Source organism: Alexandromys fortis, unplaced genomic scaffold (assembly GCF_014885135.2).
Source record: "Alexandromys fortis isolate MF-2015 unplaced genomic scaffold, M_Fortis_MF-2015_v1.1 scaffold_88, whole genome shotgun sequence".
NCBI lineage: Eukaryota > Metazoa > Chordata > Mammalia > Rodentia > Cricetidae > Alexandromys > Alexandromys fortis.
In genome coordinates, this window is record NW_026067961.1 from 683,337 (window position 1) to 702,370 (window position 19,034).

Sequence of the window (19,034 nt, forward strand, 5' to 3'; positions counted from 1 at the left end):
CTTAGACTCCTGGTTTCCTCCTGTGGACATCTACACTGCGGCGAGGCTCTTAGCCTCTTAACTGCCTTCTGTGTGTATCTACGCTGGGCGTCCACAGTGAAGTCCTTAGCCTCCTGGCTGCCCAAAGGGTTCTGAGTCCACGTTGTCCTTTGAGTCTATCCCTTTCAATGAATTGGCGAGCCAAGTAAAATAGCTGGCCCATTTAAAAAAACAATGTATTTGTCTCAGAATGGTGGTTTCGTACATTGAAAAGATTGCACCTTTGTTTCCTCCTCACGCAGACAGCCGAGTTGTGCTGGGAAAGCAGGGGTGAAGAGGTAAGAAGAGCTGACTGAGAGCATCTGCAAAGGTCCTGAGGCTGGAGGACCCGGAAATGACTAGCGACAGTCTACTCCCTCCTTCCCTCAACACCCTGGCCAAGTCTGCGCCCAAGGAGTGCTGCCCTCGGTGTCCTGCAGGTGACCTTGTTCCTGAGGCCCCTGGGACTCTCCTCCCTGCCCCAGAAAAGCTCCCCTTCTTCATCTGCCTCAGGCTGCCAAGAAGAGCATTTTAAGAACCATGTGCTGAGAGAGCAAACCAGTCAAGTTCCAGGGCTCAGCTCTGCAACCTTGGTAAGGGCGAGTTCCTCGTCTGGAAAACAGAGAAAATGGGAAAATCTTGTAGAAGAGAAGAAAGCATCTTAGAGACAGACAGCAGGGTGGCAAATGATGGTGAGGAGGGAAAGCGGTCACTAGTGGGAGGCCAGTGTCAGCGCCTGCTGCTTGGCTCACCTGCTACAGACACCCTTAGGGAGCTAGAATCCCCCTGGCACCACTTGGAGGGAGTTGAAGCAGCTGGGGTGGGTTCCAGCATGGGGGTGGACAGGAATGGAACAGGGAGGTAGAGGGGGTGAGGGAAAGTCTCTTCTCATGGTCTCTGTCCTGCTGAGATGCAGCTGGGACCAGCTGGCCCTCCTGCTGCCAAACCCTGGGACTGGCGGAGACATGCCCCCTGCGGCAGCCTGGGAATCATGTGGCTGCTGGGCTCTGTGCTGCAGGCAGGCCACCCTGCCCCTCCAGCTGGAAATCCTCCAGACAGATGCATGGGCTGAGGGCATCAGGTTTCTGGAGGAGTAGGTGTGGCGGACCACCCAGACACTAGTCAAGTGCACTGGCCAAACCATCAGTGATTTTGGCTCAGGAGTTAGCCATGGCAGGGGTGCTCTGGGAAGTGAGGGCATGGCCTTCCCCATTCAGGACTCCAGGAATGACGGCATCAGAGGCAAAGGGGACTCCATCTCTTCCCTCTCCTCTCTCCTCATGAGGAAAGGAATGCAGAGACAGGTGCTCACACTGGATAATTGAGCCTTCCAGCCAAACCTGTGGTGTGGTGTCCTTGCTCGCGCTGCCCCACTAGAGAACCAAGTTCAGCTACCTGAGCTCCTGGTTCCTGTCTGTGATTCCTCAACACCCTTGGTCATTTTTCCCTCCATCCCAAACCTTCCTCTCCATCCTTTCTTCTCTGCCTTGGGCAGCCACTTGAGGGGTGTAGATTTGATGGTGGACCATCTGTGTATGTTTTATATATATGTGAGTGCTGTGCACAGTGTTGAATGTATGTATGTCCTGTGCTGTGTGCATGCTGTGTCATATATATGTGCATATGTGTGTGTGGCAGGTATTGTTACAGGTATGTGCATTGTATAGCATGTATGTTCTGTATGCTGTGTGTATATGTATTCTGTCCATGTGTTCTGGGTGTGCTGTGGGTGCATATGTGTTGTGTGCATACATGTTGTATGTGCATCCTGTGCATACATCTTGTGTGCATAAGTTATGTATACATTTGCTGAATGTGCATATGTTGTATATATACATGCTGTATTCCTGTGTGTTCCATGTTGGTCTTTTATCTAGGATAGTACTGAACTCATGATAATGACAATAATGTTTATCAGTTTATTTAGAATTTGGCATAGATGACCACATTTTAACTACATAAATAGGCTCTCTGTTATTTTGGGGGGTTTGAGACAAGGTTTTGCTTATGTAGCCTTGGCTGGCTTGAACTCATAGAGCTCTGCTTACCTCTTCCAGCTGAATGTCAATAATAAAGGCACATGACTTTAATCTTCCAAGTCTTAGCACCTTGGTTTCACATTTGCATCTGACCGAGGTGGCTAATTGTCATGATAAGATGGTGGTGGGTACACTTGTCTTATTGCTGATCTCAGCAAGAACATTTCAAAACTCTAGTGAAGTACCTGTGGCAGGTTGGTTAAAATCAGATTTACCCAGGGTCTCTTCATGTCTGTGTAAGCCTTGCACTTCCCATAGGTGGGTGAGGGCTAAAAATGTTTACACTGTGCATCTGACTTCTTCGTGAGTTCTGGGGATCCAAATACAAGTCATCAGGATTGCTTGGCAAGTACTTTACCCACAACTATGGTGCCAGCAGATCTGGTGTCCGGTGTGGAGCTGGCATGGCATGATACCAGTCTTCCAAGTAAAACAGAGGAATTAGGTCTGGTAATGCAGACCTATAGTCCCAGCATTGAAAGGCTGAGGCAGGAGGATTAAAACTTCAAGGGCAATCTTCCTAACCAGACTCTGTCTCAAAAAAAAAAAAATGAACAGAGTATTTCTCCCTCTTACATTCTGTAAAACCCTGTACAAAAAAGGCAATGTAACACATGCAGGCAGAGGGCTCTGTTGGGAAAGGGTGGTTCTTATTTCTATTCTGATCCTTTGTAGCCTTTTGTTTTCTCTTGGGCCAGGCAGACATTTAGTATCCATTCAGAAATATGTCTACTTTGTCTCAAATCCTTAAATCTCACCCCTCCCCAAATGTGTATCTCATACAGTGAAAAACCAAGAAACATTACGGAGATGAAGTGAGGGAAGGTCGGTGTCCTTGGGGCAGCCGCTCAGTGCCATTAGACAGGCGGTGCACCTGAACCCAGTTTAACAGATTCACTGTGTAGACAGGATGTTTGACAGATTCACTGTGTAGACAGGATGCTTCCTATGGGAAACTGCCCAGTTTTCATGCTTACACGGGAAGGACCTAATTTAGTCTTAGGGTGACTCTTTTTATGGTGAAACATGGTGACCAAAAGCAAGTTGGGGAGGAAAGGATTTATTTGACTTGTGTGTCCACTTCACAGTTCATCCTCAAAGGGCATCAGGACAGGAACTCAAAACAGGGCAGGAACCTAGAGGCAGGGGCTGATGCAGAGGCCATGGAGGAGTGCTGCTTACTGGCTTGCTTACTGGCTTGCTCACTCTGCTTTCCTGCAGAGCACAGGATCACCAGTCCAGAGATAGTACCGCCCACAATGGGCTGGGCCTTCCTCCAGCAATTACTGATAGAAAATGTTTCACAGTCAGAGCATGTAGAAGCATTTTCTAAATCGCAGCTCCCTCCTTTCAGCTGGCTCTAGCTTGTGTCAAATGAACATAAAACCAACCAGCACAGTAGCCTAAAGAAAACTGAACAATAAATAAATAAAAATGTGAATACTTTAAAAAATCATAAGGGACTGGAGGAGGGGACAGGTTCGTCGTTAGAGTGCTGGCCCGGAAGGCACTGCCCACAGCTCTGCATAAACCAGGGTGGAGGTGATGCCCACCTGTGATCCTAACATTGATGACTTAGGGACCAAAAGGTCTGAAGCTCAGGTTATCTTAAGCCACATACATGGCAGGCTCAAAGCCAGCCCAGGGCTACATAAACATTTAAGAAAATGTGACCTGGATTAACTTCCCCGGGACTGGGCTGGTGAACTTACTTAACAAATGAAGGAACCTGGCAACCTGAGTTCACCGCGCACCCCCCCCTCCCCGGGACCCACAGGGTGGAAGGACAGAAGCAACTCCCACACACTGTCTTCTGACTTCCACAGGAGTGCCGTGGCACACGCGCCCCCACGCTACACACACACACACACACACACACACACACACACACAAAGTAAATAAACATAATGAGCAATCTAAATTCTGTAACACACCAAGAAGAAAAGTGACTGAGAGAAAAGGCAAGCAGAACACTAAGAGAGGTATCCACACCACGCGCCTGGCGTGGCAGGGAGGGCAGGAGAGTCCTGCCTTGGGTCCTTGATGATCTGTGGCAGTGGGAGCCTTAGTTGGGCTCCAAACAGGCCCACATTCTGACGCCAGGAGAAGCACGATGTCATTGTAATGAATTCCCATTTTCCGGGCTCAGAGCCTCTTTCCACACTGGCTACAGTCCTAGCTGTGCCTGATCTGGGTGCGCTCACCTTCAGGAAAACCCCGTTATCATCCCAGGACATGCTGGACAGGTGAGCCCCAGTTCCCTCACACCCTCCACCCGAAGAGACAGCAGCTGTGGGCCAGGACAAGGGCTTCCACATACAGGTCCTGTCCTCAGGTTTCTGGACTCCACCAATCAGGTGTCCCTCCAGAAGAGGCCTTGCTCCCTCACTGCTGCCAAGACGCAGATTGAGAGGCAGCTGGGCCAGCGCCTGGACGCCTTTTGGAAGAAATCCACCTTCAAGGCGAAAGGACAAACGATCCCAGTGTGGCCATGCTGGCAGAAACGGGAAGAGAAATAGCACGGCCTTTATAGGGGCTCAGCTGAACACTTTGCGTTCTTCCCCAAATTGACTAAGCCATTTTCACAACATAAAATGAGCAAAAATGTAATTATTTCAAGGTGTCCTTCACCTCGAACTCACTCAAGGCCCACAGCTGAGGGTTTTTTTTTTTTTAAAAAAAACATGTATTTAAAGCAAATATTATCGCAAATGACTACTCTGTAATTTGAATTAATTGCTTTGGGTTTTTTTCTGGAATAAAATCTTTAAGGCAAACCTATAAAAGCCTAGGAGCCTAGGGCAGCTGTTTCTGCCATGGCTCATTTGCAGGGAGTCCAGAGTTACCCCACAGGTGACCGTGTGGGATCTCAGAGTTATTTGGACAGAGGCTACAGTGAGGCTAGTCCCTAGCCCAAACCACAGTGTCCATACCACACCTGGCTGGAATCATCGCGAGCCTCAGAGTGGCCCAGACTTTACCCAGCAGGGTCTCAGGAGGGGCTGGTTTTGACTTCATCATCTCTTCCTCTGCAGGATGAGGCTGGTGGCTCAGCCAGGTCTGCCGGGTCCACCTCAAGGTCCCATATAGGAAAGAAAGTGCCAGAAGCCTGCTGGGAGACTCTGCTCCTGGATTACATGAAAACACACATAGTCAAGGATACTATGAAAGGAGAATGGAGTGGCAGACTCCCGTGTCCCAAGCTCCTCCCTTGGGGTCTCCTACCCTCCTAGAAATGCCCTGGACTAAGAGCAGAGCTAGAAGTCCTAAGTAAGACAGTCAATGCAAGACCCTGGAGGGACGCTATCCTTTAGAACTAGCTGCAAAAATACACAGGGATGCCGGGCGATGGTGGCGCATGCCTTTAATCCCAGCACTCGGGAGGCAGAGGCAGGCGGATCTCTGTGAGTTCGAGACCAGCCTGGTCTACAGAGCTAGTGCCAGGACAGGCTCCAAAGCCACAGAGAAACCCTGTCTCGGGAAAAAAAAATACGCAGGGGCTGTAGATGTGGGGAGGGTCAGTTAGATGCCTTCGGGGACCCTGAGAGCTGTTTTTACCAGAATGAGGCTGAGAGCAGAGTTGGGGTACAGGGCAAAGAAGTTACCTTCCCTTTATGCAATTGGGTGACGTCAAGCTGGTCCTCTCACTTCCTTGGGTTGGGGGTGGAGTATCAGGACTGTGATTATCCCCCTACAGGATCTGATTGGGTCTGGCGTCATAAGTCTACATAAGTCCCAGAGAACACAGAGAGCAAGAGGAAAATTCCCCTGGACTGAGGTGGGGAGGGGGTACAGCACCTAAACTCAGGATTAATAAGAATGCTCTTGGGAGATGGGGTGTGGGGGTGTCTACAATCAGGAACTTAGAATGACAGCATGTGACAATCAAATTAAATTCCTGGCTCCCCTTCACCTCCCTGCAGGGCAACTGTCCTTTCCTCCTGCTAGTGAGCATCTCAAGATTTATTCTCCTGAAGCTGCAGAGACCTTATCTTAGGGTTTCTATTGCTATGCCGAGACACTGCGACCATGACAACGCTTTTTTTTTTTTTTTTTTGGATTTTTCGAGACAGGGTTTCTCCGTAGCTTTTGGTTCCTGTCCTGGAACTAGCTCTTGTAGACCAGGCTAGCCTCGAACTCACAGAGATCCGCCTGCCTCTGCCTCCCGAGTGCTGGGATTAAAGGTGTGCGCCACCATTGCCCGGCTCCATGACAACTCTTTTAAAACTCTTTCTAAGACATTAAATGGGGTGGCTTACCATGTCAGAGATTTAGTCCATTATCATCTTGTGGGGCACGGTGGCATGCAGGCAGACATGGTGCTGGAGCTGAGAGTCCTAGGTCTTGATCAGCAGGCAACAGGAAGTGAACGGAGTGTCACACTGAGCTTGAGAAAAGGAGACCTCAAAGCCCACCCCCACAGTGACACACTTCCTCTCTAAGCCACGCCTCCTAATAGTGTCATTCCCTATGAGCTTATGGGGTCCAAATACATTCAAACAACCATAGACCCCCACCTCTCCAGTTAGCCAGACCCCTCCAGTGACTTCCTGGAAAAGCCCTTGGAGACCAGATGAGTTCCTCAAGATAGCACCATCCAGGATTCTGAGCAGCACCCAGACACGGAGGCCAGAGACAACCAGCCCTGAGTCCTCTGTCAGTCAGCTCCCAGCCTTGGACACCAGCCAAGGAGAGACAGACATTTGGAGTATGCACGTCCTATGTGAGGAGAGGAAAGCACTACCTTAAAGTCCCCAAACCCAAATATAACCCAAATATGTGAGAAAATAACGCAGAAAATCACCAATAACATGCTTCAAGAAAATCACCGAAGGTCAAAAACTCCAGTGTGGATGAAAAAGAGACACCCACTCCAGGACATGTGCTCAGGAAACACTGAACACCAAGACAGAGAAGATTCTTTTGAGTTTTCAGGCATAGAAGCCAGGCACACAAAACCCGAGGTATGAATAGAGATTGCTCTTTCATTCCCAGCTGCCCAGACCCAAATAATTACACAGAAACTGTATTAATTATAACACTGTTTGACCAATTTCTTGGGTGTATTTCTAGCTAGCCCTTACATCTTAGATTAACCCTTTTCCATTATTTTATATTTTACCATGAGGCTTGTGGTCTGTTACCTCTTGCTTCTTAGGCAGCTACAGGGCATCTCCCTGACTCCACCTACTCTCTCTCTATATCTCTTCCAACCTGACTGTATTCTGCCCTGCCATAGGCCAAAGCAGCTTTATTCATCAACCAATAAGAGCAACACATATACAAAAGGACATCCCACATCACTGAGGCAGTAGAGTCCTGCCCCCCCCCCCCATGGACTACTCAGCTCTCCTGGAAGAAATGATTGTGGCCATCACTCTCTAATTCTGAATGAAAAATCCATCAGCATGCTAGAATTCTATACCTAGCCCAACTATCCCCTCCCTGCTATGCTGGGAAAAGACATTTTTAGACATGTAAAGTCCTAAAAGAATTACATCTCAAACCTTTTATTTATGCCAAGTCCTTACCCCACCATTGTGTCCCTAGCACTTAAACTTTCTAGGCATGTGATGCATGTAGCTTGTTACTGCTGCCTTCCCTCAAGGATGTGACCTCAAGGGAAATCGGAAGCCTGATTGGGTCACTGCTGTGTTCTTAGGGCCTGTGACTATGCCTAGCACAAAGCAGGTATGAAATGATACTTTTGTAGAACATGTGTGTGAGTATTTTGCCTATGTGTATGTAAGCCGTGGAAGCCAGAGGAGGGCATTGAATGTCCTAGAACTGGTACTACAGAAGGTTGTGAGCCACTGTGTGGGTGCACAAGTCTCTTAACAGCAACATCATCTCTCTAGCTGCTGCAATGACTCCTGAAGAACCCAAGGTTCATGGTGCAGCCTGCTCTGGGCCAGTGTTACCCTCCTGTGGCTTCCCAGTGAACCTCTTGCCATCATCTGGGGGCGGACAGTGGGTGGTTCACCTACTCTCACACCGCCCTGGATGAGATATCATTGCTTTCCCAGCTGTTTCAGACAGCCCCAATCTACATTCTGTTTTGGTGGCTTTGCCTCTTCTGGACATTTCTGGAATCACACACATGACTTTCGGTGAATGGCTTTCCTCAACTCCATGCAAGTGCCAGGGTTCATGCTCATTCGGGTACAAGAGTACCCTCCTGTTCATGGCGGACTGGCACCCCAGTAAGTGGATGGAGCACATTTTACTCATCCTTTGGAAACAGTGGAGATGTCTGTCCTCTTTTGCTTTGATTTTGGGTGAGTAAGAGCGCACATCAAAGGAAGGGAAAGGTTAACCTCAAACCTCCGGCTGGCTGCAGGGAAAGCTGTGAGGTATAGGCAGGTACGCTCACCCTTTCCCTGAGTGTCGTCCCGTATACTGCTCTCTGCACTGTGTGAGGACGCTGGGATCATTCCTTACTAGTGTGGTCACTTTGACAGTTAAAGCTTTAAAGAAGAGCTTGGAGATGTGAAACTCTTCTCTGGGCACAACATCTCAAACCTTTTATTTGACCACTGCTCTCTCTAATCTGGGGTAGTTGTTACTGTTAGGACCCATGCTCCCTTGAGGTGGGAGAGAGAACTCAGGGGCAGTGTAATAAGGGCACCATTACTCCCATCCCCGGGGATACATGTGCAGTTAACAGTGCCGGGAGGTAACAGTGCCGGGAGGGGGAAGTTTTACTTGCTCCTGGTCCTGTAAATGTCACCAATCTTGACTCTGGTGGAATCCTTTCTTTGGTCTGTCCTTAGAGCCATACTGGGGTGAACAGTATTTACTCATGTCTGCCAGGAAATGTTAGCACACTTCCTTGAATTTGAATGCTGATATCTGTGGTGACTGTATTTTAATTAAAAATTCAAATGCTGAGTAGGGGTTTGTAAGTAACAACTTTATTGGAGTTTGTCACACATTGTAACATTCATCTTCTGGTAAGGTGGAAGGTGACATTTAAACCTCAGGACATGTACCCAGAACCATGGCTCATCACAGAACATTTTCATCACAGGGCACTCCACAGAGCAGAGATTCCCTTCATCTCCCAACCCCCAGTCTGTCTCGATTCTGGACATTTTGTAATGTGAGTCACATGATGGGTGGCCTTGAATGACTGGTGTCATTCATTCACTGTGTTTCTGAGGTTCATCCTTTCGTAGCACGGGTCAGTGTCTCATTCTCTTTGGAGGTCACACAATACTCTATTGTATGGATGTCCAGTCTTTTGTCTACCTCTTCATGGCTTTCAAGTTCCTCAGTCATTTCAGCATGGCTAAGCTTCTGTAGAGGTGTTTTCCCTAACTGTACTCATTCCAAAGTCAAAAGACGCGCGGGACCCTGGACAATAACCGACAGCTGACCGAGCTCTTAAGAGAAGCCCCGCTTTCTTGTCCTCAACTACAGGGTGAAATGTTCTTGTCACTCAGACCTGGTTCTGCTGGGCTCACACAGGCAAGACCATTTTGATGACCCGAGACAAACAGACGAGCATCCAGGATGCTAGAGATAGGTTGTGGTTGTAATTTCTTGCAAAAAGCGAGTGTGCGGACAGACAGAATCACAGAGACACAGACAGAGACACACACACAGAAATCCTGATCTGATTGGGAAGGCAGCCTTCAGTGAATGACATCATTCCTTGAACATAAATCTTGGTTTGTATGATTTATTTATGTTAAGAAAGCCACATATGAGGCTGAGTTTTCAATAGCTTTGTTTAAGTGATAGTTTTGCCTTTTCAGTGAAAGTTGGAGCAGTGATAAACAGCTCCAGCTGCAAAAATTAAAGGCGGAAGGAAGCCAAGGTGATTATTACAGAGAAATGCTGAGTGGGGAGGGGCATCTGGCCCTTCCATCCTCAAAAATGAAAATTACCCTCTGCCACATCGTGCCATGAACAATTACCTGCTGTTTATTAATTAACCTCTTTTAAAAGTGCCGCATTGCTACAAGAACTGTTATTCCTCTAATGTGAAAACTGGCTTACTCATGCTCACTAGAACCATGTGTCCCATGTGGCCCAGGCTTTGTGAACACTTAATGGACACTGGTTTTGTTCCCCTAGTGATACATTTGATAATTAAACATGCCTTACTAGAAGCTCAAATACAGAATATGCTGGTGTGTCAGGACATGACCTCAGTGTGTTAGTCCTATGGTGAGCCCCCCAAAAGCTATTGGCTCAGAAATGAGGCCTCCCCTTGACCCAGACAGCCACACCCCAGCCCTCAGATGGGGTGTAGAGAAGGGGGGCTCCTGATTGCCTATTGGAGTTCTGGATTCAGGAAGCACAGAGCCCAGCTGGCTGAGTTTGCCCTGTTCCAGGCCAGCCTGGAGCTGTGGGGGGTTGGGGAGGGGACCTGTGAAACCCCTGAGAAGTCCACACTGAGTGATCAACTGCCCGCCCCCCAATGGACCGTGAGTCCTTGCACATGGCTTCCAATGCCCTCTCTTTGTCCAGGCAAGGGGCAGATGCTTTCCAGGGCTTCAGCTCTCAGAAGCTCTGAGGACAAACCCTAGGTTCTGTAAGAGGAATTGAAAAAGTAGCAGGAGGGGAAAGAGCTCTTACCTCTGCTGTCCTCCTCTGGGAACTGAAGGAGTTCCTGGGAAGTGCAGCCCTCCCTGGAAGGCTACTGCTAGGGGGTGTTCCCACCCACATACCCCGTGTTGCCAGGGAACAGGAGCTCTGGAGAGTGGAGGAGCTGATGGAGGGTCCCAAAGACCTGTGATCTGACTGGGCCACAGCTTCCTCTGCCACCCCCACCCCGACCCAGGACAACAGCTGTATTCTCGCTCTCATCCTCACAGCTCTGCCAGATGAGGGCAGGGATGCAAGATAGGCTTGGGGGTGTTAAAGGGACGCTTTTCCTGTGGAGACATAAACCTGTGCTTCCTCCTTATAGGACTCCAAACTGACCCTGAATCCCACTGCAGTCTAACTTGGGGAAGCCAAGAGAGCACAGGTGAGGGTTTGTTTCTTAGAGTAAGAGTGACTCCCAAAGCAGCTGCACCACCAGAAACGTCCCCATAGCTGTATAGACAGAATCGCCCACCCCACTGGTCCCACAGTCTTTATACTTTAGTCCTCTGAGATCACCTGCAATTAGGGCAGAATTACATACAAAAGGTAGGAGTGGTCAGAATCTCTGAAGATGCAGGTGCATGGCCCTCCCGGCTCTCACCTGTCCACAAAGCCTGATCCCTGGGGTCTCTTGGAAGTAGCCAAGCTGCTTTAAATGAAAATGGCTTTATGCTGGCTTAGAGGGCAGGACCCAACCCACCCTTCCTCAGTAGACAGCATCTCTCCTGCGGATACCCGATGTATATCTGTTACAGTTATGGAAGTCACTTCTCCCGTGTGTGCGGGGATGCTCAAGATGAAACCCAGTCATTCTCACCCAGGTCCCTAGGCTTCCACACACAGTTACTCCTCACTGAGGTAGCACGGAGGGCTTTGGACTGTGCCTAATGCAGGGGTGTCTTGTTTCTTTCTTAAAGAACCTCACTACCACGCAACAAACTGGGATCCAACAGTCAGGAGGGATGAAGGCAGGATGCCAGAGAGGCAAGGTCACGAAGGCGGGTGAAGTCAGTAAGATTCACTGCTGCCTCGGTCCTTCTGGGCTTTTCCACTTGGGGCACAGGTGGAGAGCAGGCACCTTGTCCCTGGAGGACATGGGCCACTGAGTCCATCACCTGTAGTGACTCTGGCAGAACTGGTAATTTTTTCCCCCAGCCTCAGGCCATACTGGTCTCTGCCCTTTTCTTGCCGGCTCACAAAACACGTCTCCACAGCCACTGTTCTGCTGTTATTGCTTTAGTAGAAAGCCGCTGGAGGAGGGAGGAGGCAGAGTCGGTTTGGGAATCTCCCTGGCCATCGAAGTCCCCTTCCCTCCTGCTCTCGGTGTCTGGACCAGAGGTCTTGAGGATGGAAGGAAAGATGAGAAGTTGTATCACTTAGGGAGCTCTTTTCCCTTGCTGGCCAGGACTCCCACCTCCCCCCACTGAGGGAGAAGTTCTGTAGTAGTTGAAGTCTGGGCTGGGTCCCTCTCCAGTACCCACCACACAAGCCAGGCCAAAGCAGCCAATGGGAGTTGGTGATGTGCTTGTGTGTTTGTGGGGAGGGCTCCGAGCGAGAGCATCTATCGGCTGTTGCCCCCACAATCCTATTCACCCTCTTTAGGATTTCCGAGTCCTGGATGGAGAGGCCTTGTTAATTTTTCTGGTAACTCTATCATCCCCGATGAGGACAAGAGAAGAACAAACCTTTTCCTGGGCCAAGAGGAGACACTCTCAACTCCTCCGCCAAAAAGAAAGGAGGAAGCCGAGAGTGCACAGAGAAGCGCAGATAGCCCCAGAGTCTTAAGAGAAAATTCCTCTCGATAGAGAGCACTACTTCTGTTGGCCTAAAACTGTGGCTCAGGAGGGCAGGCTGCACTGTGCCTCCTCTAGTCTTCAGCCTGGCCCACAACTAACCATTCTTGCCTGCCAATCACACAAGAACTATGAAGAGACGTGGTCCCAAGTCACAGAAGGGTAACCTAACCGGAGGAGAAGAAATACCTCGCGGCTCCCACCCAACAGTTGCAGCTGCGGGGTGCAGCCGCCATACAAGTTCAAACACAAAATTTGGTTTCCAAACCGAGTGTCAGCTCTACGGGCCCATCTGCCATTGAGTCAGTAAGTAGTAGGTGACTTTGCAAAACGAAATGTAGTTTCGGATTCAAGATGAGTTGCATAGCCTTCGTTGTTTTGCTCTACCTAGCTCTGGACGTCGCCCGGGCAGGGAAGGCAGGCTGCTACTCCGCGGCAGCTCCAGAGCCTCGGCCGCCAGGCTGGAGAGCCTTACAGTTTGTTTTCGTTGCTGTCCCGGCTCTCTCTGCTAGCGCTCGCTAGAAGCGGGAGCATCCTAGTGTGGCGGCGCTTGGAAGCCACGCGGGTGCCGCTCAAGCGCGAGGGGCTCAGCTCATTCCTGGGCTCCTGGGCGTTACCTGTAACGAAGTTGCTGCTAGTGAGCATGGGCGGAAGGAAGGGACCTACTAGCTGCACTGCTGCGAAGTTGGGGAAAAGCGCACGCCTCAAGGACACAAGCAGCGCAAACCATAGATCCAGATTCGTTGGTGGATTTTCGAAGGTTTGCGGATCGAGAGGGAAAGCATGAGAAACCGATTCCGTTTATTGCTCCCGGTGGCCACAGCCCCAACACAGTTGTAAAAGCCCGGGGCTTCTCCGCATTTGATCCTGCACGTGGTGCTCTCCAGGCAGAAGGAGTCCTTGGGGGCTTCCATCGCCTTCTGGAGAGCATTTTCGAAAGATATAAAAGCTAACTCCCTCCTGGACTCAAACGAAGAAAACAAGGGAACTCAGTCCCATCTCTCAGTGCTTTACAGCAAAACAAAACAACCCCCCTACCATGTCCTCACCGCCATCGGCACTGCCAAGTATGCAGGCAAGTGGCAAATTGTCTCCTATACATCACCCCAGCAGGGACTCAGGAAGCAAGGTCAGACAGAGAAATTCTGCAAGAGTCTCCAGGCAGCTGCAGCACCCTTGCAAGGATGCTTGCGAAGGCCTCCGGGACATTGCCAATGAAGAAGTGACAAAAGTCACCCTGTGATCCAAAGAAGTCCTTTCTGAGCATCTGGGGTTTGTTCAACACAGGCTACAAGGTTATACCCCTGGGAAGTCTTGGTTGAGAGCATCCCACACGGACCAGAGACCCAGTTTGGAACCTAGGAATTGGTATTGGCCCTGGAGGTCCCAAATTTTCATAGAGAAAACCCCTTGGGCAGACGTTCTGACCACTGTCCTCATGTTCTCAAGGTCATCCAGACCACATTGAGGTTCTGTGGAGCTAGGAGGACACATGGGTAAAGGGGGGGGGGATCTGGAAAGGGCTCCAGGGTAGAGCGCTGTGCTGGGAGTCACTCATTTGGGACCACTTCAGAGGCCTGGGTGGGGACAGTTCCTTAGGTATCTCACACCCATCCCAAACACCAGTCAGAACCAATCTGCAGACAGGCAGGCTCCTTCTTGCCTCAAGCAGGAAGGTGACTTTATTCCTCCCCACCCCCCAACCCCCCTGCACAGTCTCTGCTCTGTTTTTCGATCTATGCATTGGTAACCAACCACCACCTCCAACAAAGACATGGAAACATGAAACACCTCCATGGTGAAGAGACCCTCCTCTACCCTGGTTTGTGGCCAGTGTGCTAGTTAGGGGTGAGGACTGGTGGTGGTATTGAGATCCCTCCAGGGGACCTCCAGCTCTCCCCCCCCCCAAGCACATGTGGCAACAGTAAGGAGAGGTGCTTTTATTTTCTTTGCTACGGGACAGGCACCACAACGGGACTGGGACTACACGTGGAGGCAGAGTGTCTGGAGCGTGGAAGAGTTCCGGGGAGCATAGAAGAGAGGGCGGGTGACACAGGAACCTGTGGTGGTAGGCACAACTGGCAAGGCTGCACAAAGGGCTGCAGTGAATCTCTGCCCTCCCCCGGGGGTGGTCTAAGAGGGGTAAAGATGCACTTCTGACCCCAGTACCTCTCCAGAGGCTGGCTTCCTCTAGGAGGCCTGGGACAGGATATAGCTAAGCCAAGGGGCTTTGTAGATATGGCAGTAGGTATGAACTTAGGGACTCAGAGTTCTCTAAGTGACTGAGGACCCTCTTCTGATCCTTCTTCAGTCCCCTGGGATGGATAATCGGCTCCGGTTCTTCACAGAAATTGGTGGGAGTCTTTTCTCTAGCACACCCCTCCCCCACCAGCAATGAAGTTGGCCCCTGAACTTGGCACTGTTAGCATTTGTCCAGCACAGGGAGCATTTGGTCAACCACACACACTGAGAGCGAAGTGGGCAGCACCTCTCACCACAGAGTCCATGGTCTCCAAATTCCCCGGAGCTTGACTCAGTGATTCTGAAAACATTTAGTAATAATCATCTCCCCCACAGGCCCCCTCCTTGCCCATGCTTGTTTCTCTCAGTGTCGGGGGGGGGGCGTTCCTGCTAAAAATTTTCTTAGTGGTACGGAGGTACAGAACCACCTCCAAGGGGACCTGTGTCTGATTTCCCTTGCTTTTCCACTCTCGCTGAGAAATTCCTCCATGTCTGACCTCTCAGCTTTTAAGTGTGGCCACGCGGGGGCAGGGCCTGGCCAGGGCCACTGGCTTTTCAAGACCTGGAGGTACTGAAGAGTAATTGCAGGACCTGGGGTTTTCCTTGGTCAGGAGGGAGTCAGTCTTGGTTCCCAGACTTCCTCCTCGGGCAGGCCATCCCCCAGCTCAGAGCAAGGTGGTCAATAGGCTGCTACTGCCCCTTGCTCACACCTCCACTGGCAAGGGTCAGCAGATCTGGTACAAACTGATCAGAATTCTGTGTCCTCCTGAGCAGAGAGAGGGACCAGAAGGAAGGCTCCAGCAAACTCTAGAACACCCTAGAAGAGATCTGGCCTTTCTGCCTGGGGGTAGGTGAGGGTAGTAGCTCTGGCAGCCTCTAAGATTAGAGAAAAAGAAGCCAGGGCTGGGCTAGGGTAGTGGCGTTGCAGGGCCCTCTGCTGCAGAGAGCTCTTCAAGTAGCGTCTTTGTATCTTTCCACGGGTTCTCCAGATCGCCTTTGAGGTTACAGGTGAACAAGGGATACCTGGGGTGGCCTTGAGCCCTCTCTGCTGTGCACCGCCAGTCAGGTTAAGCTCACAGGCTAGAGGCCACTTGGGCTCCTTCTGTCACACCGCCCCGTGAGGGTGAGCAGATGCGGGGCCCTCCAAGACGCACCAGAGCTGCCGCACTGCCTTAGCCTGCCATGGAAGCTCCTCACCACGACCTCCAGAGCCTAGCGCAGGAGTGGATCTGTGACTAAGCCCAGGTAGAGAGACTGAGAAAGGGAGAAGAGTGAGGTCCTTCCACAACAGGGCCTCCATCTGTGCAGCCAGCTGGGTGCAGGGCTAGGAACCCAGAGCTGTGGGCTCCTCCGAGACAGACATTTGAATCTCGGCAGGGAAGTGACACCTCTGGTAGTCGGGAGGCTCGGCACACTGCTGCAGCCCGCTCTGGAGCTTTTCCCTGGGTAGTTTGGGCCCAGCAGCAACTCTCCGTTGGGTGAGGAGGTCTATAGGAAGTACTCTCTGGGGACTGCAGTTTTAACGGGGTTCGGCGTGCAGATTTCAGTACTCGAAGGCTGTTTTTACTGCACAACAAAGAGGGGGTGAGGATGGCGAGAAGTCCCACCTGGGAGGCAGAAAGACCCAAATGGCGCCTACCCCTTCTAAGGCTCAGGTGACACCGTGACAGATCTAAATCTTGTTGCCTGGAGGGACCTTGGTATTCGGGAAGGGCGCCCAGGGCAGTGACCCAGCCCCAGCAGCGCCTCCGTTTGTTTCCAATTCAAACTCAAATTGTAGCTGTACTCTCAGGAGGAATTCACACTCACCCCATTAGGCCTCTTAGTTGGGGCCACCCTGCTCTTGCCCTGCCAGGCCCCTCGCCGGCCTGAACTCCGAGCCTGAAGTCTGCAGGAACAGAAGCGCCAGATCTTTTCCAGCCCGCACTCCTCCACCTGTGCCTCGGTTCTCCAGCCCAAGACGTACCTGGGCCGGGAGAAGCCGGAGGGAAGTGTCGGCAAAGGACCCCGGCTCCCGAAAGTGGCCTAGCTCTGGCGCTTCCGCACTCGGTACTCACCTGGGGGCGCGGAGACCGGAGCGCAGCGCACGGGCCCACCCCGGAGGCGCAGAGGTGCGGGACGCCCCGGGACGCCAGGGACAAGACGCCTGGCTTTGGCGCGGCCGCCCCCCGACGCGGGGCGCGTTGCCCTCAGCCGCCGCGCCCGAACGAGGACCGACGGGTCCAGCGCCGCTCGGCGTCCCCGGCGGTGGCAGAGCGCGGAGCTGGCGGCGCCTCGGCTGTTTGTTTTTGAGCCGCGGAGCCCGAAGCTGCAGCCACGGGGTGGGGGTGAGGGGGAGGGGCGGGGGCGGGAGGCCCGCGGGGGGCGGCGGCCGGCGGGGGCTTCGGAGGAGCCGGGTTCTGGCGCGTTGGTCCTGACACCCCCTCCGCGAGCGCAGGGTGCGGGCGGGGACCGAGGGGAGTTCGGGAGGAGAGCGCAGTGGGGCGACGGCGAACGAAAGCTTTTTAATTAGTAATAAAACGCAATAAAACGCAGCAAACCCAGCCCGAACCCGCGTCCGAACTATCAGCGCGTTTGTGGGGAAATCCGAGGAAGTCGCGCAGAAAACCGCAGCGGCCAGTCTCCTTCTCGGCCCGGCTTGGGGCAGGAGCTGCAGCGCTGTGCGGGGCAGGGCGGGGGGACAGTCACCTCGCCTCCAGGGCTACCTGGGTCCTTTTAAAGTGTCCAGGGTGCGGGCCCCGGGCAGGAGCGACGAGCACGGAATGTTTTCTTAAAGGGCCAGTTCCGAGCTGTACTGAAAGGGGGGGGGAGGGGGAGAGAGAGAGAAGTGAGGTGAAGACCGAGAAGGCATCGGAGAGCCCCCCAATCCCGCGCCGAGGCGGCGGCGGCGGCGGCGCGACGAAGAGGATGATGAACACATTGCAAAGTTTTTTTGGCCCCGGCGAGGGGTGTCAGATTGAGTGCTCTGTGCGCATGTGCGAAGGTGTCCAAACTGACAATGCTAGGGAGATGAAGATAGTGTGTAGCTGCTTCTGGGCTCAAGGAGGAGGAGAGAGATTCCGCGAGCCGACACCATGCGATCCAAGGCGAGGGCGAGGAAGCTAGCCAAAAGTAAGTCTCCCGCGCTCGACCGCGCCGCGTCGCCGGGCCCGGGCCGCGGGACCGGGGTACCCGGGCCAGGGGTGCGCGTCGGGGCGCGGTCGGCGCGCCTGCGGCTCCGGCCCCCGGTCGACCGCGCGGCCCGGGGGCTGCTCCGCCTCCCGTGCTCCGGGGCGTCCGGGCTCGGCGCGAAGGCTCGGGGCGCCCGGGCCGCGCGCTCCCCGAAGGCGCCGGCCCCCTCCCCGCCGAACCCCCTCCCCCCCACAGTGTCAGGCGCTCGGGCCCGGGAACCCGAGGCGCGCGGTGGGGGCCGGGGAGGGGGGCGGAGGGGGAGGGCCGGGGGTGGAGGGGAGAGAAAAGCGAAAGTTAGCGAAAAGTTGACGAAAGGGGAGAGTAACTTTTCCTCTCGCTCGCTCTCTCCCTCTCTCTCTCCGAGTGGCTCTCAGTCCTGGTCAAATCATATTCCGGGCTTTTGAAATAGTGGGCGCTAGAGCACCGCCTTTGGCGTCCGCCAGCCGGGCTCAGAGGAGGGAGACCCCGAGCCGGGGAGGGGGCGGAGGAGGGGGCGCGGGCCGGCGCCCACCCGGCTCCCCGGGAGCAAAGGCAGGGTTGGCGCAGGCAGGACGGCCGCAGCCGCTGGGGAAGCAACATGGAGACTTTTTCCTGCGCTCGGAACTGTGGTCCTGAAGTTTATTCCCAAGTGGTGCCCCGCGTGGTGGCCGGCGCTCCTCTGTGACTCCAGCAATTCGCTCGGATCGCCGGGTGCCGGTGCCTCCGGTAGCAGGGTCCCACCCGCCGCTTTGCGACCCGCCGCCCTTCCTCACTTGACCTCGCTCCGACCCTCCCGCACACGGTCTTCCTGGCACCCGTGAGGCCCAAAGGGACGAACTGCCCCGGCGAGACTGCCAGGGCCCGGGTCTTACTTTCTCTTTCGCTCCGCCTTGGGCCGAGCCTGGGGCTCTGAGCGCAGTCAGCCGCGGGCCGGTCCCCACCGCAGCCCGCGAACTCTACTCCGTCCGCACCACCGCCACTGCGTCTCGGAGCAGCCCGCGCGCCCTCCTAGCCCGGTGCAGGCGTCATCCGCTACGAGTCGGGCCGGGGGCTTTGACCCTTGCAGCCAGCAGGTGGGGACCGGCTGCACCGCGACCGGGGAAGCGCGGCTTCAACAGACCGGGCCAGGGCCCGGCTACAGCGAAGCGGTGAGCGCTGTGCGCAGAGGATACGAGTCGCTCATCCCTGCCGCCCC

At 53.1% G+C, this 19,034-nt stretch overlaps 2 protein-coding genes across 6 annotated transcripts in view; one reads left to right on the forward strand and one right to left on the reverse strand.

Moving 5' to 3' along the window:
- Positions 1-8,949: 8,949 nt before the first annotated feature.
- Positions 8,950-17,609, reverse strand: LOC126508126 (ESX-1 secretion-associated protein EspI-like). Its single transcript, XM_050153128.1, has 4 exons — positions 17,530-17,609; positions 17,241-17,347; positions 16,747-17,070; positions 8,950-13,065 (listed from the first exon to the last, which is right to left on the reverse strand). The coding sequence occupies exons 1-4, from the start codon at positions 17,607-17,609 to the stop codon at positions 12,920-12,922; spliced, it is 657 nt and encodes a 218-aa protein (XP_050009085.1). The 3' UTR covers positions 8,950-12,919.
- Prdm16 (PR/SET domain 16) overlaps positions 17,179-19,034 on the forward strand; it is a 313,539-nt gene continuing 311,683 nt past the window's right edge. For all 5 annotated transcript variants that reach the window (XM_050153399.1, XM_050153400.1, XM_050153401.1 and 2 more), the window contains exon 1: positions 17,179-17,800. In XM_050153399.1, the coding sequence (XP_050009356.1) occupies positions 17,764-17,800 (37 nt within the window). In that variant the 5' untranslated portion in view covers positions 17,179-17,763. The remainder of the gene's footprint in view (positions 17,801-19,034) is intronic.